At 37.1% G+C, this 23,328-nt stretch overlaps 1 protein-coding gene across 17 annotated transcripts in view; it reads left to right on the forward strand.

The window, feature by feature from the left end:
- The window catches only part of LOC110063376 (pleckstrin homology domain-containing family M member 2-like), a 147,194-nt gene that overhangs the window by 98,780 nt on the left and 25,086 nt on the right, over positions 1-23,328 (forward strand). For 16 of the 17 annotated variants that reach the window (XR_016205770.1, XM_089283794.1, XM_089283785.1 and 13 more), the window contains 10 exons: positions 1,083-1,412; positions 6,248-6,314; positions 6,728-6,797; positions 7,049-7,139; positions 7,593-7,663; positions 10,496-10,578; positions 10,743-10,878; positions 20,939-21,029; positions 21,850-21,934; positions 22,234-22,264. Coding sequence is in view for 16 of the 17 variants with exons in the window: in XM_089283794.1 (XP_089139920.1) it covers positions 1,083-1,412; positions 6,248-6,314; positions 6,728-6,797; positions 7,049-7,139; positions 7,593-7,663; positions 10,496-10,578; positions 10,743-10,878; positions 20,939-21,029; positions 21,850-21,934; positions 22,234-22,264 (1,055 nt within the window). In the remaining variant the exon portion in view is untranslated. The remainder of the gene's footprint in view (positions 1-1,082; positions 1,413-6,247; positions 6,315-6,727; positions 6,798-7,048; positions 7,140-7,592; positions 7,664-10,495; positions 10,579-10,742; positions 10,879-20,938; positions 21,030-21,849; positions 21,935-22,233; positions 22,265-23,328) is intronic. The other variant, XM_089283795.1, reaches the window with a different exon arrangement.

Here is a 23,328-nt window from a genome sequence, read left to right on the forward strand (position 1 = left end):
ACTGACTGAACACAAACAAGTCACGAGAACTGGTGATGCCAACAATCACATTGCTCTACATCATCAACCTGCAAACCACAACATTGACTGGGACTCTGCTCAGTGCTTAACCTACAGTACAAACTATTTTCAGTGACTGACTGTGGAAAGCTGGTACACTAACCTAGAACAAACGCCTCTTAACAGATGTCAACAACTACCAGCACCTTACAAATGACTTATCCACGATGAAAACGAAACTGACAAACGGACTTCTAACAGACCAACTTAATTTGACTAACAATAGACGGACCACAAACTGACCAATCTGACTAACAATAGACGGATCGAAACTGACCAATGGCTGATGACAAACTTAACATGAGTGTTTCAGCCAATACCATCATGCCTAAGCTGACCAATAACGTTCAACAGACCAGACTTATAACATCATCGACTGACGAACACTATTCACTTGACTCTGAAGATGACTTCCGCTCAGGTTGTCGAAACGTCAGTCACCAACAACAGTTCTTTTCAGAACTACCCTCACCTGGACGATCACACTATACGAACCAGCTGAATACTATTTTCCCAAATGGGTGACATTAGCGGTTCGAACCACCACAGTTTCTTTCAAAAGGATAACATCAGCCGTTCAAACGGCCGCATTTGTTTTCCAAATGGATAACCTCAGCCATTCAAACGGATAACTATTTTTTCAAACGGATGACCATTTTTTTCAAATGGATAGTCTTAGCTGTTCAAATGGGTGAAGATTTTATTCGAACGGATGGTGATTTTTTCGAACGGGTAACCTCAGCCATTCAAACAGTTCGCTGTTCGAATGACTAGAAATTTTCCTGAACAGATGATCCAATCCGTTTGAATGGCATCCAATCGATCATGAACGGATGACAAATGGATGGCAAATGGCAAGTGAACAGTTGTTAGGTGTTCGAATGGATAGCCATAGTGTAAGTTTTCATGTGAGAGGTCACAAATGTGATCATGGTACTGTGCATGTAAGTGTGAAGCTCAGTGAAAAATACAGAGGAGATGATAAGCTTGTCTTGCAGTGTTTGTTGTATGGTATTTTCTAGAGCTGCTGCAGTTATCCAGATCTCAACAATCATCATTCCAATCCCAGGATGGCTACCCAGGTTGCAGCAGCCCTACTTGCAGTCTACAGTCAACAGACTCTTTGGATCAGTTCTGTAAAGACTTTGGATCTAGTGTTAATCTTACAAGTGAAACATCCCTTAATGGTGCTACCCTTCAACTTTGTGATAACAAAGGATGGTCAGATTTAGGAGATTCTGAAAGTAATAAAGAACAAGGGTTTTCAATTCATGACAGCCTGGTACTGACCACTTCAACCGACAACACCGATCATGGATCATTAAATGTGGATACATCTCCTAGTTATGAAGGTAAATTCAGGCAACTACAGTGTTCATTGTGGGCTTATGCGTTATGCATGCATAAGCCCAATAAGCTATCAATAGATACTTTAAAATAGATACTTTAAAATAATTATTCAAAACAATTACTGGTCTTAAACTGTTTCGAATAAGCAGTGAGGAACAAGCTTGCTACATAATAAAATCATTTTGGTTGCAATGTTCAGTTATTATTCCTCAAAGTGACCATGTTTTAAAGCTTAAGAATCCATTCAAGATGGAAAGTGAGGAAAAGAATGCATCCTGCACATCTTGGAGAGACCTAATATAAAGTAACACTTGTAATAGTGGTGATAAAAATTGTGATCACACGACGTGTATACCTCTGCCGTCAACCAAAAGTTATCTGAAATCCTTTATTAACCATGCGGCCTAGCCTGTTATCGTGTTTTCGTAAAATCTGGCAAGCATAGCCCTGTAGCCTATTTCTGACAGAAGTGTTAAATATTTGTGATGAAATTGTTTTATTTTTATGTTTTATTTACAGAGTAAAATAATGTGTTTGGTATGTATTAGAACCATTTTGAGATTTACATTAGAAAATGAATATTTGCCATTGCTTTAAATGACCTTTTTGTTCAAACGATGCACAAGTTTCACAAAATTGGAGACATGACATTTTTTTGTGGATACCACAGGAATAGAATTTTTCAGCTGTTGAATTTTGTGTGGGTAAGAAATGTTTCATTCGTCAGAAAGGGTCAGTGAATTGTGTAGACCTTAAAGACTTGTAGCTATTTGTAACAGGCTGTATTCAGCATTTTATTTTGTTAGTGTCTGAGCCCTCTGTTCACTCAACTCACTTGCGTTTAAATCAGATTTGACAACGAATGACAGGCTTAAAACGTTAAAGTGGTGGGCTTCAGTTACACAGAAAAATCTCAAGATGGCAATGACTGGATTAAAAACTAGCTTCTGAAGTGCATTTTCTGCAAATAAGCAAACAGGTATAACTCGCAAAAGCTAATAATTGTTGGGTCTATGATGAATATCTCACTCTATATATACCACCACGGGTCAGATTAGGGCATCGGGCCAGATCAAATTGCATTTGTAATGCTGCCAGAATTGTAACACTTGCATTCTGTTTACTTTACATTTTATTTTTAGCATGAGAGAAGTCTGTACACTGGCTATGATGAGAGCATCAATAGTCTAAACTTTGAAGCAATACACAAATTACATGGAATTTATTCTCACTGACTGGTTTCTTGAATCCTCTGATATCAGTGTTCATTCCATGACAAAAAGCAACAAACAACAGATTTAAGCTTAAATTTGGCTTAAATACAGAGCTGCATTAATGTTCCTGAAATTGAAAACTTGGAATTGAAACTGTGTGATAAACTGTTTTAAGAAACCCTTTTGATATAGAGTTGTAAATACCAAAGTCCTGTGCTAAAAAACTAAAAATCTGGGGATCACAGTGAGCTGATTAAAAACTGTCATATAATGCACACTTTCCGAGAGTAAGCAATCAAGTATAAATTAGCTCATGAATTTAGGATGACGCCTGTCCTGCTCTACCGTTAAGAACACTATTCAGTCTCTTTCCACAAAAACATGTTCTCTCGACCCACTTCCCACCTTTGTTATAAAGAATTTTGTTGATCTTTTGTCTCCTATGATAACTAACATAGTCAATCAGTCACTGACAACGGAGGAGTTTCCTTCACTCCTGAAGTTATCACACGTGCGCCCACATTTGAAAAAGGATAACCTCGACAAGGAGATTCTTAAGAACTACAGACCTGTTGCTAATATTCCATTCCTTAGCAAAGTGATCGAAAAGGTTGTCGCAACACAAACGTACAAACCTTGAAGCTTACAATTTGATGTCAACTATGCAGTCTGCATATAGGAAACACCACTCTATGGAAACGACCTTGCTACGTGTGACAAATGACATTCTTTGAACGATTGACGGTCACAAGATGTTGTATTAGTCTTACTCAATTTATCAGCGGCCTTTGATACTATTGATCATACTATCTTGGTGGAAAGACTTGAGTCTTACTTTGGTTTCTCAAAATTGACACTGTGCTGGTTCAGATCTTACCTTGAAAACTGTCGGCAATCAATAATCATTGGAGATCAAGTGTCCACTCCTTGTGCTCTGCGTTATGGTGTCCCACAAGGGTCTATACTTGGACCATTACTTTTCACCCTGTATATCGCCCCTCTTCAAGATGTAATTGCTCGCCATAATTTGAATTCTTTGTTTTATGCAGATGACACTCAACTATATATAGCTATTGATCCTGCAAATCAGGCCCTGTCTCTGACCGCCTTCCAAAGTTGTATAGAGGATGTAATGCAATGGAACACGCAAAACATGCTAAGAAGTAATGCTGAAAAGACGGAGGTTATACTATTTACATCCCGGTTCACCAAGACACCTAACATCGAGAAGCTCTGTTTCGACAGTACCGTCATTGAACTAACTGAGAGAGTTTGTGATCTTGGTGTTAATTTAGATAAAAACCTATCACTGACATACCACATAAATGAGACGTGTAAGAAAGCAACTAACACCATCAGGTCCATAGGCCACATTTGCAAATACCTCACCAAAGAAAATCTCAAACTGTTAGTTAATGCGCTTGTAATATCCCGTCTGAACTACTGTAATAGTATCCTTTATGGTCTCCCAAAACAGGAACTCGATAAACTTCAAAGAGTTCAAAACACTGCGGCATGCCTTATCACTGGAACCAAGCAATATGACCACATCAAACCTGCCCTTCGAGAATTACACTGGCTACCTGTTGAGTCACGGATTATATTCAAAGTTCTGCTCATCACTTTTAAGATTATCCATGGACTTTGTCCAGCCTACTTGTCGTCCCTCCTACAACAATACCACTCGCAACAGAGCCTACGCTCATCCTCTAAACTTCTTTTCACTGTCCCTACTGTGAACTCTGTGACATACGGTGAATGTGCCTTTTCTTTCTCCGCACCTATATCATGGAACAGTCTACCGGATGCTGTTAAAAATACAACATCTCTTTCGTCTTTTAAATCTGCCCTCAAAACATTCTTGTTTTGGAAATATTACTTTTGATTTATTTTATTTTATGAGGAACTGTATTTTAATTAATTATTTCATTTATTTTATTTATTACTGTTATTAGAAATATTTTATAGGATTTAACTAATTTATTTTTTATAGTAATGTAAGCGCATTGAGTTTTTTAAATGTGCCCAAAAAACTTTTTTATTATTATTATTATTATTAAATTACAAAAATTAATTGTCAATAAAGGTTGAATCGAATCGGGCCATATCGAGCGAGATAAAAAAGCAAGTAAAAATGTATCCTGTCTACTTGATCTGGCATTACATTTCCATTACACTTGTTTGGTTTGGCAATGGATTTCTTGGCAATAAACACGAGGCAGCTCAGGCTGGGGCCTTTGATTCAAGTGTTGTACCAGAGCAAAACTGAAAGATTTAGTTTGAGATACTGCATGAGGTTGCTACATGCAGGAAGTGTATTCCAGGATTTGGCCACTTGGTAACTAAAAGAATTAAGGCCATAAATTGTCTTTTAGCACTCCAAAACTACAGTTCCTTGCAAAGTCATACAAGACTGTAATGAAACTATCCACTAATTCTTGATGGTTTCTAGAATTGAATTTCACTCGTTCAAAGATGATATTTCTTTTTACAGTGAAGTAATTTGCAAATTATCCTTCACTTCCTCATCATTTTTTTTTCCTATTCCATGATGAGTTTGGACAAAATGAATACCTCATCCGCTGGATCAGCCATTGTGTATAGATAGTCATGTTGTCTTGGTGCTTGCTTCTTTGCTTTTCAAGCTGTGATCTCTTGCAAAAATAATATATTAAATCACTGAATCCACTTCAGGTACTCTTTGGGCTTGAATGAGACCTTGCCCAGGGCAGCTAATACATGAAAATTTGGGACATACCAAATAGCTGCCTGGACTGGTTGTCCCACAAGCAGTTGTCCTATGACTACCCCATCTGTGCCACAAGAATGTTCATGCTCACTGTCAGACATGTCTTCATCGTGCTATCTTTGCTTGTTTTAACTTGCATGTCTTTGCATGTAATTGATGTACTTTCACAGCGACATGTCATGACATTGAGTGGGTTCTAAGCTGAAAATCCAATTAAATTTGACACCCTCTCATTTTGTTAAAACTGAATAAGAAACTACATTCTTTTAACAGCCATATTTTATGTCCTAGTAAACCATGAGTGTGTGACACAGGAATGTGGGTTTTACTATGCAAAGTTCAATAACACAACATCCTGTGGCAAAAAAAGTTCATTTTGCGAATTGTAGCCATAATATTAGTGCTGATCCCAGGGTGCACAAGACTAAACCACTGCATCCAATCTTAGTTAACGGTGGGTTGCTGATTTTGCATGTGGTCAGTGTTATGTGGCAATATTTATACATTGCAAACTACACCAGCCAACATTACACAAACATATTTAGAAGATGTAAGAATGTGACATCATGGTAGAAGACAGAATAAACACTTGCAGCTTGCTTGTTTTTCACCTTAAAGTGATCCTAGGCTAATGTTGAACATCATTCAGTAATAATAACCTCAATGATTGTGTATTGTCATAAATTATTTGAATACTGAAGATCACCTGCTTGAGGTTGCTTAGGACTTTCATTGCACAATTGACAAGACATAATGTGCTTGGCTCACCAGATGAAGATCAATTGAGAGCTGCAGGATGGGACTGGACCAATGATATTTTCAAGTGTTTTTTTTTTCAGGTTTCTCAAACTTGATCTGTTTTTTGACTGTTTAGGCATTATTTTAGGTCTTCCAAAACGACCCTTGCTACGACAGCTTCCAGTAACATCATGTGATGTCAGGTAAGAAAAAATGAAATTGCATATTTGTTAGCATAATTAACTTTAGTGCTGTCCATTCAGCTCATGAATACTTTAAATGCATTTGCAATTGTTGTGACTTCACTTTGTGTTAAAAGCATCTCTACCCATTTGTCAATGGAACACAATATTCATTCACTCAAAGCCAAACTTCCCCCAACTTATTAAATTGTTCTATATTTTGATGTAATGGCCCAGGAGTGCCAAAGTAATTTTTGGCTAATTTCTTGATATTTTATACTTTTTCTCAACTGTTATTTTTTATTCAGGAAAACATCTTTTCCTCCTATTTTTTGTATGTGTGTTTTGACAAGCATTTACTATTTAGATCATCAGTTAAACTTTAAAGTTAGCACTGAAGCACATCATTAATCAAAATAATCCAATCTGTACAGTGTGGACCAGAACACAAAGCTTACATTATCTCTGGAAGTGTTTGAGAAGAATGGTGAACAATTTCACAGGGTGAGAATTACTTAATTTATTTTTTCAGCAGCACCTGATATTGTGCTGAAGCAGGTTTCAGAAACTTAGAAAGTGAAATAATTCACTAAGTATAAAACTGTATCTTAATGTAATGTAACTCTATTGTTGCAGGTCTCTCTACCACTTCCTTCACAGTTAAGCATACATGTACATTATAAATATTCCCCTTCAACATCAGGAGAAATAGGTCAACACATTTAATCAAACATTTGCTATTTGTTTTACTGTAGATGCTGGTTTTATTGTGTGGTCATCTAAGTAGTCAGCTGTATTTTGTGCATGTTCTTCTTACAGATCATGCAATCTATCTTCTGAAGAAAGGTAAAAGTCAAGACTACTAGATATAGCAAGAATGTGTATTTTTTTCTTGGTCATTGCAATAGTACTTTTTGCATGTCAAAAGGCAAAGCACTCAGTGCTTTCCTGTCCAGTCCTGTTGTTGCATGCACCCTTTCTGCTCCCCTGTCATGTCAACCCTATGTTACTTTGAATTACCATACCTTTCATATGTACCCGTTTCTGTTCCCTTCTCAGCCCCACCCTTCACTACCCTGTCCTACATTACTCTGCCCTACCCTACTCTGCAATATTCCATACCCAGCCCTGTCATGCCCTGTCTTCGGCTACCTTGCCTTACTCTGCCATGTGTAACCTCACTCTACAATGCTCCTCAGCAAGCTCTTATTTAAATGCGCTTTTTCATGATACTTTTGTGCGTGATGTTGTATAATAACATGGAAAGGATTTGCACATCAAATGTTTGTATCTTTGTAGTACCATCACATGAGGGCAAAAACTTCCAAGTTCATCTGGCATTTCCATTTACAACATTGAAGAAAATAGAGGTATTTAGTCATTTTTGATGGCGGGAAACTAATGCTTTTTGAACGACACTGTTTCGTTTCAGGTAGACTATTGAGGAGTGGTATATATTACACATATTTACAAGTGTTTTTAGGCTCAATTCCTGCCACTCTCTTGAGTCCGGTCTACTCGCGCAGGCTCCTTTCCCAAACTGGTTATCAAGCTGGTAATCAAGCCTATTCCATTTCAAGTGGTTTCTTTTGGGGGTCAAATAAAGCTTAAGCCACATCCAGATTGCTCTCCTGTAGGGGTTTAATTCATATTTACCGACAAGCATCCCCAACCTTATCATATGGAAGTTCCCCCCCCCCCGCCACCCGACAACTACATGTATCCACCGCTTTTACTTGCCTAGATGGCAAGGTGATGCAGTCTAGTAAGCAAGCTGAGAAACGTCATATTCACCACCTAGCAAAGTGAATATAACATCATTTGCTGAGCTTTTTGACCAGCCAGAATGTCCAATTCTTGAATTCTCCTCTGGAAATTATGCTAATATAATGTAATGTATAAAACTGTTTGAGCTATCTGTGTAAATGTCTTCTTTGGAGAAATGGCTCTGCCAGAATAACAGAATGCCAGTTTATATGCTATCACCTGCTGAGCCCCAGGGGGGAAAAAATGAAACATAACCTCTTGGAAACGTTGCTTTTTCATATTTGGAACCAGCTGCCATTAGTTGTTAAGAGTGCACCTAATGTGTCATCTTTTCGTAGTCATTTAAATAATCTTAATTTTACCAGCTGCCAATGCAGTAATTGCGCTTGATGTAATCCATACCTACAATTTCAGTGAACGTACAGGAACATTTGAATTGTGTACAAACTCAAAGGGAACTGTATTGAGACGTCTGCAAGAAGGCAAAAAACACTTTTGAAACAGTGGAGAACACAATCGAGTTGAATGAAAGCCACGATACCTGTTCTCTCAGTGGTACCATGCATTATTCCTTTGACTTTGCACAACAGGTTCATATTCCGTGTAACCCCATGCAGCCAGGTCCAATTTACTTTAAAACCCTGCAAGAATGTGGCATTTTTGCTGTCATGTGCAAGGCAATTCCTCAGCAAGTTAACTACCTCATAGATGAAGCAGTTGATGTTGGGATGGGTGCAAATACCACAATTAGCTGCATGCACCATTACTTCAAGAATCATGGCCTTGGCGAAACTGATGTCCACCTACATGTAGGGACTGAAACCAAATATTTGGACACTGCATACGTCAGACTACCGATACTGCTTGTGATAGGGTGCAGTGGCCTTCCAGGTTTGTGAATTTTTGGAAGACCATAAAAAGATGCTGTTGTCGAGTTACTACAGTGCAGCTAACTATCAATAACCTTTTTCTGCACCCCAAAGAGCAAGATGGTTCTGACCACCAGAAATCAGGCATAGTGTACAAAATCAATTGCACACAGTGTAATTTTGTGTACTATGGCCAAACAGAAAGATCATGAAAGACCTGAATTGCGGAGCACAAAATGGCATTGGCAGGTGTTGACCAAAACTCCAAAGGTGCAAGCCATGTCCACCATTTCAACCTTAACATGAACTTTGAAAATGTCAAGGTCATTGGTTTCGAAGCTAATTACCACGAGCAACTTTTCCTCGAAGCCTGGCACTCTACTTTGGACCCGACTGCTGGGAACGATCACTCGTACTTCCAGAACCCTACAAAGGCATCGCGTGAGCATGAATTACATGGTCACACGCACAAGCTTCACGTTATTTTACTTTAAATAGGGTATGACAACGAACTTCGCTTTCATATCACTGATGAAGGCTTAAGCATTAGCTGAAACGTCTGTTGAAAAATATCAAGAGTCAGTGAAAAAACCTTTTTCCATAGAACTTAGTCCCAGACACCACCAAATGTTGTTGAAGAAATAAAAGTAAAAGCAACCAATCAGCAACAGTAAAAAAACTGAAAGTGAAGAATGATCATCGCAGTTAATTTTCCAATTTAAGCAATTGGAAAGAAGAAGCCTGAAAAAATCAGGGCTTTTAAACTTAACATCAGCATCGCACTGGTATCGCGGAGCTCACGGGTTCGAATCCCGTTGAAGCCCTGATTTTTTCAGGCTTCTTCTTTCCAATTGCTCTACCAACTGAGCTATGAAGCCACACATTGGGAGCGAGGTCAATTAATTGAGTTCATATCTTCCCGTGAGGAGTGAAATGATGTTAAGTTTATATGAAATAACTTTATATGAAATAAGTTTATATGAAGCCCTGATTTTTTTTTCAGGCTTCTTCTTTCCAATTGCTTAAATTGGAAAATTAACTGCAATGATCATTCTTCACTTTCATCTACAACCGCAGTTCATATATGAATTATTTCATATAAACTTCACATCATTTCACTCCTCATGGGAAGATGTGAACTCAATTAATTGACCTCGCTCCTAATGTGTGGCTTCAAAGCTCAGTTGGTAGAGCATCGCATCAGTATCGCGGAGGTCACGGGTTTGAATCCCGTTGAAGCCCTGATTTTTTGAGGCTTCTTCTTTCCAATTGCTTAAATTGGAAAATTAACTGCGATGATCATTCTTTACTTTCATCTACAACCGCAGTTCATATATGAATTATTTCATATAAACTTCACGTCAGTAAAACAACTATCGCGATTGTATTAGAGCATACATAGGGCAAAAACTTGTATTTTCACAAAGGCAGTAAGTGGTTTATTGACAGTGAAAATGGTTTACTTTATTACACTAGATGTTTCTATACAAAACTGGATATTTAAAAGGTTTGTAAATCTATTCTGCGATTGTTGCAATGCTAAGTGTGTTTGTTTTTTTTGTTTAGGTTGGTCTTAACTGTCAAACAGTTACACTGGCCTCCAAATCTCAGAAATGTGTTCTATTTGTGGCAGATGAAGTAGTCACCAGGTAGAGCACTTATTCACCTTTACAATGTAGCTTACACAAAAGAGAGGATGAAGAGTAAGAGAGTTAATTCCTAATATAGCCCTTATTGTCAATGTAATCCCACTCAAGTTATTTTTAGATAAGCCAATCCTTGTTAATTATTTTTCTTTGCTACTTTAATTTAGAGATTTTCTGTCATCGCTGACCAGCATGATAGTCAAATCAGGTCATGGATCTCTTCTCTCCAAGATTGTCTCTACTTCAACATTTCAGCAAGAAAGTTTGATAAAGAAATGGATATGTGAACTTGAGAATGTTAAGGTACACTGGTCCAATGTAATTAAGAGGGAATGTCCACTACGATCGAGCCAAATCGAAAACATGTGACACATGATGAAAAATCAAAATTCTTCACATTTCAGCCTAGAAACCTGGTGGGATTGTTTCTTGAAATAGTTTTTTAAACCTGCCAAAAACTCACAAACTAGTTAAACCCGACAAAAACTCATAAAATCGTGACAGTCACAACACTAACCTGCTAGACACAAACGTGCAAGAGTTATTTCTTTTTTTTGTGAAGTCTCGGAGATAGGAGCATTCATGGAGCTGTTTACAGTAATGATTTGGTTAATTCGACAAGTTATTTTGGTTGCGGTGTACAGCAAGAAAGAAACTGGGAATTTATGATGTACATACGATGTTACATCGGTAATGGTAAGATATCTAAATAGTAAGCTATAAGATGTTTGACTGAACAAATTACAGTAATCTGACACGTCTCCAGATTAATGTAGATACCATCTTATTTTTTTCTTTGATTCGTTCTTTGATAAAACCCACACTGTGATTGGTGTGACACGTGCACATGCATAACTCCCTCACTCACTGATCACATAGCCCTTCCAACCCCCAAGAGGAATTTTTGCTCAAAAATACTCAAGTTAAGAGACCTTTTCGCATTTTATACCAGTTGTAAGTTTACCCTTTTTACACAACACAACACAATAACACTACTTCACCGAAAATTTAAAGAAAGAGAAAAAAACCTCTCCGACACATTGAAAGTCTGATTTAATTAAATTGCACTTTAACTTGGTGCCACGCAGTCTTCAAAGAACATTTGAGCAGTTTTGATACTTTTTACCTTTAAAAATATTGGACTGAAAAGAATGTCATGAAATGCCCATCAAATATAAATATTAAACTTCTACTGCAGAGACGTAAAAACCGTCCAGAAATGAAAGCTTTTTTTTTGTTTAATATCCTGGGAACAATAGCTGATAACTTGTCAGCTCTAGCTGAATTTACTCCCATATAAAAAACGAAAGTGTTAAGTTACCATTTGTAACTAAAGATAGCAAACATCTCGTGGGAACAAGTGGTGACGATTCGTCAGTTCTAATTGAATTTACTCCCTTGTGAAAACCAAGAGTGTCAAATTACCCTTTGTAAGTAAAACATAAAAATATCTCGTTATATTTGCATGCAACAAGAACAAAACAATCGTCACCTGCACTTACTATTGTAAACGTAGAACTGTTTCAAATCTAAATAGTCTCGTCTCCTCTGAAACATGTCCTAAGAACTAGAAGCGACGATTCGTGACCTCTAATTGAATTTACTCCTTGTGAAAAACAAAAGTTACCTTTGTAGCTAAAAATGAAAATATCTCGTTGTATTTTCATACTACGAACTCACGAACTGTTTCAAACCTCAAGGCTCATCTCGTTCATAGCTAAAATCCTCAGCCTAACCCACAGAAAATGTCGAAGTAAGGCCAATATATGAATACTTCCTCCTCTTTTATAGAAGAATAAATATGGCCGTTCTAAATTGTGTCGGGATCAAATCTTCTCAAATACCATTTACCTTTGCAACAAGAAATTTGATTGGCTGTTTATAGTAGATCCAATCTGATTGGTGTGACATATATACATCTCTCACTCACTCACTCACTCATCCATTGACCCGTTCATAACATACCCGACGCGCCGACTAAGAGGTATTTTTTTTACCAAAAAACTAACTCAAAAACAAGTGTTAAGTTACCATTCGTAACCAAAAATAGCAATATCTTGTTTTGTTTGTTCAAACATTTCGTGGTAACAAGTGGTGACGATTCGTCAGCTCTAATTAAATTTACTCCCTTGTGAAAAGCAAGTGTCGAGTTACCCTTTGTAACTAAAAATAAAAATATCTTGTGTTATTTGCATACTACTAACTCATGAACTGCTTCAAAACTCAAGACTCATCTCGTTCATAACTAGCCACCATTGCACTGAACATTATGCACTCTAAAACAACCCAATGTATGTATCTAACTGTCACACTCCGCTCCAAACCGAACTAAAAATCACAAACCGGCAACATACACGTCAGTCTTTATTTTTCAATTACCAAAGTCCTTGTGTGTATCACCGCTAAATGTAATAACAACGCTAAATGTAATACCAACCGTAAAGGTAATAAAAATTAACTCTAAATGTAATACTAACCGCAAATGTAATAAAAATCAACCCTAAATGTGATAACTGACCCCACCATAAATGTAATACAATTTAACGCTAAATGTAATAAGCTGACCTACCGTAAATGTAATACAAGTTAACCTTTAATGTAATAACACGTTACTAAGGGTGGCAAAGGTGTAAGTGGCATCAATATCATTAGTGATATATCACTTCAATAGATTATCAGATTACCCAATCACGGTTAATCACCTTTACTAACTAAACGGTTAGGCAGATTACCCCCGGGGGGTTACTCCCATACAATACCTATACGGGTATGAACAGGTTTTTCTAATATGTTTATATAATTTACAAATAAGTTGTGATTATATATGAATGAGTATCGTTGCTATTAAAGTTGTCATTATATCAACTGTACGATCAATATATTTTTATTTGTTTTATCATACTACCGTCTCATCAAAATCGTTTGAACACAACCAGAAGGACCTCTAATAATAGCCCACTTTCAAAAAAAGTGTAAACCTGGAGTGAGTATGGGTTAGGGATCAATTATGGGATCGTTTGGCGGCGCTCGCACATTTGTTTTCAACCTCGTGCTCACCCAAACGATCCCACAACAGAGTGTACACCTTCTCTCGCCCAGGCTTCCACTATTTTTGAAAGTGGGCTATGTAATTGCGCGATCCGCTGCAAGGAATTTTGGAAATGATGTTTGCGAATGCTCGACCATTAGAAGGGCTATTTTCTTGAGAAATCTTCAGTAGTTATCAGTTAAGCTTTGACCGGAATTATGCAGAACCTTGGCAATGTTCACAAAAAATCACCGAGACTTCAAGTGATGCCCGGTAACCGTAAGGGAGCTTTTAACACCATGTTATTACATTTGAGGTTAACTTGTATTACATTTACGGTTGGTCAGCTCATTACAATTAGCGTTAAATTGTATTAGGGTTGATTTTTATTACATTTGCGGTTAGTATTACATTTAGAGTTAATTTTTATTACATTTACGTTTGGTATTACATTTAGCGTTGTTAATACATTTAGCGGTGATACACTTGTGTTTAATACAATAAAACGCCCAAGACTTCATATACCTCACTAAAGTTCTCATGAACGAAAACAATTTCCTTTTTCTCCTACTGCAATTCGTGCTGGCTATTAATGTGAAAAAGCGAAAACCCAGATAACATTGAAGAGAGAAGATTTTGTTTCATTTCAAACGTATCTTCTCATTCCAGTGGTAAACAAGAAGCATTATAATTGTAAAATCGTCACAGAATAATATCTTTTTGTTCTGTTAACCAAATTAATTGTAGTCTCTTCGCTTTTCACAGTGAAACTTGTCAATGGATGCTGACATTGACTACACGCCCGGAACACTTATTACGAACTCTGCAGTTTTCAATACAACATGCAAACGATTTGAACCTGGTCGCAACCTCATCAAATTCCCAGTAGCGCATTCCGCTCCCCTAAAATACAATTGTTGTTATCATTCAAATCTTAAGCCTAGTAGCAGAGCGGCTAAGACTCATTTAATTGAAACTTTATCTAATGGGAAAAGCTCACCCTTCATTGAATGCTCGTAGTTATATGCCAAACACTATGTTTCTTTGACTGATTATCCACGTGCAAATGTTTATCAAACCCGCCCACAAAATCCTCGCCTTAGATGTTGAAATAAGCCCAATCCTCTTTTATAGAAGAATAAATATGGCCGTTCTGAACTGTATCAGGATCAAATCACCCCACATACTATTTACCTTCACAACAAGAAATTTGATTGGCTGTTTATAGTAGATCCAATCTGATTGGTGTGACATACATACATCTCTCACTCATCCATTGACCCGTAACATACCCCACGCGCTGACTAAGAGGTATTTTTTTTACAAAAAATAACTCAAAAACAATAGGCAAGTGCCTCTGACCAGGTAATCAAAATGAATGTGAAAATACCTCCTTGCATTTGATTTCTTTGGTATTTGGACTTTAACTATGGCAGAAAGGTCATGTTTAGCTCACCTTCTGTAAGATATTACATTGAAATATTAAGTACTGCTGTATTTAGAATCTTACACGATAACCATGGTGACGTGTGTAGTACAGGTTGGCAAAATACATTTCCATATATCAGTGGTGGATCTAGGGGAGGGGCTCAGGGGGTCCTTGCCCCCCCCCCCCCCACCTTATTTTGGGTAAAAAAGAAGAAATCACGGAGGGAAGAAAAGCTGACAGGGCAAGCAAAACAACCCCCCCCCCTTAGCTCAAGGTCTGGATCCGCCACTGTTATATTGGCATTCAACTAATGACTCCAAGATAATCAACCACATTCATATCCCGTGTTCTTAAACAGTAATCTGTCAAAGTAGTTCCTTGTTTGCTAAAAGTCAAATGCTTATGTTCTGTTCTCCATGCTTGTGGTGAAATGTAGTGGCATCCAATGTCGACTAAATTGTCTGTCACAATATCCAAACGTGACCCGTAAAATATCACTTCATCAGAAATCACATGAAACCTGCACAGATTGAATGTTGGTCTAATGAAAAGATATCGCACAATCAAGCAGAGACAATGCAAATAAGTAAAACAGTGGAAAACCATGTTTTGACTTGCACCTATGTAGCTGCAATAGCATTTAAATTTATCTCATGTGCAACACAATGTGCACAGAAGTTTCCCCATCATTTAACAAGGAAAATAAAATGGGCGCCTATTCGTTTTAAACAAGTTCACTTTCCACTACAATCGTGAGTTTTTCAATGCATGTAACACACTCTTTGCTACAAATTGTTTGTTTACATTTCCGGTCATTTTTTTTTTTACGTCATTTTGTTGTCTTATGTTTCATCACCGGAGTTTTGCATAAAAAATCCTTCATGCAATGTTTTTAAACAGTAACAATACTGATGTGATGTAATCCATATGCCAAAACTACTCATCATGCACACATTTCTCTCAATAACCTTATTTTTGTAACCTAGCGGTTTAAATCAAACTATCAATCACGTGCTTTTTGTCACGCGCCATGCAAGAGGTGATAAAATTGTCACTCACTGAGAGTACAAAGAACCACCAAATATTTTTTTACATCGTTTCGTTGTTAAAGAATATATTTATTGCCTGAATTTAATCTTTCACCTTTTTGAGAATATTTTTTCCCTGTGGCGAGATGGATCCCACTCTGGCATGATATGTTTTTTCACAGTACTTATGTAGCTCATAATGGTTTGCAGCATTTTTCAGAATTCCTTCTTCGATGGATCAATGTTCAACTGGCGCCCTTTTTATGAGCCTCATATTGCCGTAGACGTTTTTGTAAAGCACTACACCTCTAGGCTTTAATCACCAATTACTTTGTACTTCTTCTCTTGTGTGTACATATAAAACAGTGGCATGTTTCCATGGTTACCATTAACGATCATTTCTTCATAATGAACTCAATGGCTCTATGATCACACATCTCTAGATAATGAACTGCATGGCTCTATGATAACAAGTTTCTAGGTGATGATAAACTCCACGGCTCTACAACTCTACAATCACACATTTTGAGATAAACTCTACAGCCCTACGGTTCAGTACGAAGTTAGGAAAGGAATCCTTATTTCATTCTTTTAGTATTTTTTCAAACTGTACTAAGTACGAAAATCTAAACAAAACTTAAGTGTTATTTCCGTTGTTTTCAGTTATAAATGCAATAGAAGGTTTTGAAAACTACAGTCGTACTGATGGTCATAACTAACCTGGGAAAGTTTTGAATATAAACAAGGGTCGTACTTTAACATACTAACAAAATATTTGCATAGAAACAAGGGTTGAACTAATGTACTTAGGAAAGTTTTGAATCGAAACAGGGGTCATACTAATGTACTAATGTACTAATATATGTAGGAAAGTTTTGAATGGAAACAAGGGTCATACTAACGGTCATAACTTACTGGGGAAACTTTTGAATACAAACAAGGGTCATACCATAATGTACTAACAAAAAGTTTGAATAGAAACAAGGGTGGTACTAACATACTAATGTACCTAAGAAAGTGTTAAATTGAAACAACGGTCATACTAACATACTAACTTACCATGGAAAGTTTTGAATTGAAACAAGACCGTAGAGCAGTAGAGCTGTGGAGTTCATTACCTGGATATGTGTGATTGTAGAGCCATAGAGTTTATCATTAATGATCGAGATCAGGCGTAGGGCTTAATAAAAACTTCTACAACAGACCAAACCCTGTTGGTAACCAGGGCAACATGCCACCGCTTTATATGAAGAAACACAAAGTGACCGGTGGTAAAAGCATAGAGGTGTAGCACTTCTATGCCTATTTGAGCTTCATAAAACAGGCTGGGGATCATTGTTACATGTAGCTCTCGTTTTTTAGTTGATGCTACAATAATTGTATCAAACAAATTTCCAATCATTGGTGAGCAGGTAATAATCATCTTCGAGACACAAAAGATTACTATAGTAACAGAATAACCCATTTAAAACACCCTTAATTTTAGATCGATTGGTTTATAACTCAAGAACGACTCTGGTAACCCTTATTTCTTTAATCAAATTCTAATCAGCATGTCAAGATTTAAATCTTTGGCGAGTGTGAAAAAATGATGGAAGCAGATTCAGGACCACCCCAATTTTTGGAAAATTTAAGATGGCTGTGAATCCACTGTGAAAATCTTTATTGATTCTGGTAGTGAAATCAGTTCCATCATGAAACTTTTTAATTCATTTTTCTGAAGACCTGAAACAGAGTCGCTAGTAGACGTAGGGAATTGTGATGACCATATTCACTTTGGTTGAGATCAATATTTACAGGCAAGTCCGTGGACGTTTTTCTCCCTTTGGCCACCCATCGGCATCCAACACAAATTGATCACGTGTCTGTTGGTTTTGAAACGCCGATCGTTTATCAATTTCCTATGCAACTTCCTACTGATTTATTATCAGTTATTATTCAAGCCAAGTACGTGATTTCAAAATTAAAGCTTTCATAAAATTGTGATTTTCACACGTATGGAACAGCTCTAGCATTTTTGCCGCTAGGAAGTTGTTTTATTGTGGGCACCACGTTTCTGACAATGCCCTGGTTTTTTCACGTAGCATAGGCAATAAAAGACGACGCACACCTTCTTTTAGTCAGAGATTGTTAGTGAAGTTACACCGCTACTGTGCCACAATCAGAGGATCCAAGTTATCACTATTTCAAGTGTATTTCGCTGTCTCTCTGCTACCTTTTTGTGCGAGTCGTCAACCAAAGTACATAAGTTCTTATTGTTGTAGTTATTTGCTAAGTCGCAAATTGTTAGTCTTCTTTATTATGAAAAGATTTCATTTAGTTTATCTAGGTTTTGTTGAAATTGCTTTCACGAACTCTGTTATTGCTAAGGCTTATTGTCAAATTGCTTATTAGTCCAATTGTCATATGATTACCAAATTGTGATTCTTTCACGCTATATTGCCAATTTGCCAATGTTAATGGGGAAATAATTGGTTCCTTGTCAACACAATACCCAATGCCAAGCCAGAGTGAAAAACACACGCCATTTCAGACCAATATGGTCAAAATCTATGTATTTTTCAGACAAAAACAGCTCAAAAACCATACCCTTTGGGGCTGCACATATCTTTATAAGCCCATGTAGGGGACTAATTCCTATCCCCTGCCCCTGCCCCTCCCCAGCCCAGAACAAGAAAATGCAGTTTCTCTGCCAGGGAAATTTCTGCACAATATTTGACCGGTCACGTTTGGATTCTTTTACAATTTTCCTTTTCACTTTCCACATGAAGTGTTGCAAAGGTATGTTCACGTAGCTTTAAAATAAAAATTGTTTATTTTGAACATCTTATTAAATCTTTCAATTCATCATTCTCATATCCATTTTTGGCAATGTGTGACAAAATCCTATCAATTGACCATTGCATGACAGACAATTTAGTCGACATCAGATGCCACTACATACATCTCAGCATGCAGCATGAGCACAGAGAACAGGACATAAGCATCACTGTAGCAAGCACGGGACTTAATACTTTAACAAATTGCCTGCCAGTACACAAATACCCTTTGGAGACCTATTTTTGTCAATTACTTGGTCATGTACATGTATCCAGTAATAAAGTAGCTCCCAGTAAGTGACATGTACCTTGAATGATCACATAAGAAGTCGTACTTTCTTTTTGGTAACATCACAGACAAGGATGACTTCATGAATGTGCTCAACAGTGTCACATCTCCTTATTCCCTTGCCATTAATTGTGTTTTGCATTATTTGTTGACAAAGCTAGAGGGCTTTAAGGTTACTTCCCACATTCACGGCTGTCCTTCGGGAAAAAATTCATATGCGTACCGGTTTCAATAAAACCCCAACAAACTATAACTTTTTTAACATCAGAAGAAAACTTAATAAATGTAGTTTACGATGAAAATTCAATTTAAGCAAGTTTTTCTTTTAGGAAGTGTCAGGAGCCGGTAAGGTGTGAAATGACTATTGAATTTATCGGCTATCGGATGCCACCACACGAGCAAAATTGCTGCACAGTCTTATTCACATGGCATCAGTCAACAAAAGTGTGTTAGGCTTTTTTGATGTTCCGATTGGTTTTCTAGATATCCGCATCTAAAGTTGAAGTAGCTAAAACTATGAAAGACGTGTTGCGTAAATGGACGCTATGGAAAAATTATGTTAAATATCCAAATTTCCCGACGCACGTTTGTTTGTCATTATCCCTGCAATGTTCTGGCGAAATTTCACAAAAATCTGTCAAATCTACATACCGCATAAATTCGTCCAAAGTGGATGTATTCCTCCCAAAATCAAATGCAAGATTTTAACTCGTAAAGGTTCGTAAACAACTCGTGCCATGACAGGAGATTATCTCGCCTTATGAAACCGCAAACCAATGGAACAACAGGACCTCCTAGCGTCAATGACAATGGATCAGGATTTCCCGGGGAAAGCATCGCATTGCACCATGTTTTCTATCCCGCTGTGGCATTGAAAAGAGAAAGACACTCAAACGAAAAAAGTAGCCAAAGGAAAAAGAACAAATGCCTGATATAAAGAATACCAAATAAAGTGAAATTCAAGGTCCAAGATGAGCGTTTGCCACGAAAATTTCCCCTGGCAGTTTTGACCATTTAAGCGATTATGACACCTTCCTGGTTTATTAACTTAATTTGAAAATACTTTTTTCAAAATAACTCGGCCACCTTTTGAGACTTTTAATATTTTTCTTTTGTAAACTTAAAAAAGTTTTTCTTTCGTAAACTTAAAAATGATAAAATGACTGACTTAATAATATTTTGTCAAATAAAAGAAAAAACAATTTTTTGTGCTCTTGAAGGTGGGAAGTAACCTTAACTTCATTTTCCACATCTCGAGCTCAATATATAAAATTAATGATATATGACCTACAGATTAAAAACTCAGTTCAGTGCATCCGTTCAGCAAATTGTCACTGTGTTGACGATCTATTTTCCAAGTTGAATAGCTCATTGCCACTTTGATTTCTTGGAGCTGGCCACAGTGTAACTGATCATTCTGCATACTTCCATGTCGACCTTTGACTTTGTTTTGATCAGGAACAAAACAACAGAATGCTTTCTAACAGTAATAAGATCTTATGATATGGAATACTGTATTCCTTACTCTGAACTAATATGTAACCCAACAACAGTAAAGAAATTGAAAAATAAGATCATAGAGGGTTCATTTTAGGGTTGGGTTTTTAGGGTTAGGGTTGGGGTTAGATGGCCATTGCTAATTATTATACTTCATACATTCATTAACTCTGTCTTCAGTCTGCATAAGCTCCCTTGTTGTGTATTTGAAGCCTTTGTGTGCTATTTGCACATACTTGTCCCATCTCAAGTGGTTGTTGTTTGTTAATTCAGTCTTGCAGCATGGACATCAGGTGTTATACAGTTGTGCAGTGGTGTGGCCTATCAGGACCAGATGCCAATATTGAAGTTCTTAGCTACAAAAGTACATTTAGTATTGACAAATACTGCCTTAAAATAGTCAGTGTCATCCCCTAGTGCACCCTTATCAGTGTTAGTTCAAGGTGTTATTTAAACCAGAAATTAGGAATTGTGAATGGGGAAAAGGGTTCCTGAAACAAGCAATCAACAGTGCTCACTGAAATACAAAATGTATTGTATATTATACATAATTAAACAATATCAAAATACCAATCAATAATTTCTTTGAAATTTGTTTGATTTCTTTCAAAAATAAATGCTAACATGCAGTAAACAACATTTTATCCCTTTGTTAAAACCAGGGGAGGAAAGTCAAAATTCTCTTTAGTACTTAAATAACAGAATGGAACCATTTAAAGAGAACGGAAAATTTAAAAAAAGGAAGATGAGAAATCACACCTTGCGACTTTCTTGTTTAAGGATAACCTGTACCATGGCAAAACTGCCACAGTTTTCTGAGAGTCAAATTCAAGTTAAAATCAGTGTCATAACTAGTGTATATGAAGAAGCATGACATGCACAGATTTTGCAAGTTGTTGAATTCATCAGAAACTGTCCATTGTTTTGTGATTCACAAACTCGCATCAATCTTTGTTATCAATGTAAGTATTGGCCATTTTTACTTGGGTAGACAAATAACATATCAGACAAATAAAATGGAAACCAAGAGCATTAAACTTGAGACACACTTTACAATTTTACACCCCTGGAATATATTTATTAGCCTATCCAGGAATGTTTCAGCCAAATCATTTTGTCTTTTGTTTGTTCCTTTATGCTTTATTTCAAATTCATGTATGCTATGTTGTTAATTTTTTTTACAGGTGTAAAGGAAGGTTACATGGACTGTAAGCAGCCACAGCATTTAAGAAGAACATACAAATGGACCACCAGCTATTTTGTGTTAACGTAAGCCTTCTCAGTTTATTTCAATGGCATTGCAATAAGGTAGTTTATTAAGAATAAGAATAAGAATAAGAATAAGAATAATAATAATAATAATATAATAATAATAAACGAATTTTTAGACAGGATTAACCCATCAGTACTATAAAGTACTGTTATCAAAGGGGTCCTGTAAGATTTAAAAATTTAAAAATTTAAAAAAGGTAAAAAGTTAAAAAGGCAAAACTACGTACATTGGAAAACATATAAAAACTCACGATTAAAAATTACAAGCAAAAATCTTCTCTTTCTCATTATCACAGGAATGGAATCCTGTTTCAACATGTTAAGCAGGTAAGGCTAATGCAAGGAACTGTTTAGTACAAAATAGCACTGGTGTCCTAAATGTGATGTCAAAAGCCTATTTAATTGCTAGTTTTGTTAGACAGGACATTCCAGTGTACAAATATTATACAGTCTTACCCGTAAAATGGTGAACACCAGAAAAAATGTCTGGAATCTTTATTGTTTTGTGACCAATAAGATGCGAGATGAAACCACAAAAGATAACTGCCAAACCGCAACATGGTTTAGTCACGACTTGACATGAAACGACAAGCTGGCTTTTCCTTTCACGACAAATCTTCAATTTTACCGTTTTCAAATACTGAAACTGTTCTTAAATTTTCTGTTTCAACTTATGTATAAGCAAAGAATAGATGTGAATGATATTTTACGGAAATGCGATGTTAATTTGAGAAGACAGGATCAGACACAGCTACCGCTGCCTGGTTAGCTCAATTGGGAGAGCGCCGGACTGCTGTGCGGGAGGTCGAAGGTTCGAGCCCCAGACCGGACCAACACTCAGGGTCTTAAAATAACTGAGGAGAATGTGCTGCCTTTGTAATTACATCTAGAAATGGTTAGACATTCAAGTCTTCTCGGATAAGGACGATAAACTGTCGGCCCCATCTCACAGCACTTCACTGATCTGGTTCTTGTGGGACGTTAAAGAACGCATGACATTGTTCGAAAAGAGTAGGGGACGTAGAACCCGGTGTCATGGTCTATCTGACTTGTGCCGGTCATTGGTCTGGGGTGGGTAAGGTGAGATCATACATGGACTGAAGTGGCTGCAAAGTGCGCCTTCATATGCTGACGTCCGATCTCACCTCTCTGGTTCCTCCGCAATTCAGCCTCTGGCTGCAAGGGAGGAAATTGGCACCAACTGTCCATCTATCTATCTATCCATCCATCCATCCATCCATCCATCCATCCATCCATCTATCTACACGACGCGTCTGAGAGCAGCAATTGCACTCTCCTCTCGATTTTTATTTCAGTGTCTTCAGTGTTGTGAATTATGCGGGTAATTATTTCTGCTTTTTAGCTTTGTTTCTATTTGAACAAAAAGTTAA

Source organism: Orbicella faveolata, unplaced genomic scaffold (genome assembly GCF_042242905.1).
Source record: "Orbicella faveolata isolate gen_17 unplaced genomic scaffold, um_ofav_v1 contig_12, whole genome shotgun sequence".
NCBI lineage: Eukaryota > Metazoa > Cnidaria > Anthozoa > Scleractinia > Merulinidae > Orbicella > Orbicella faveolata.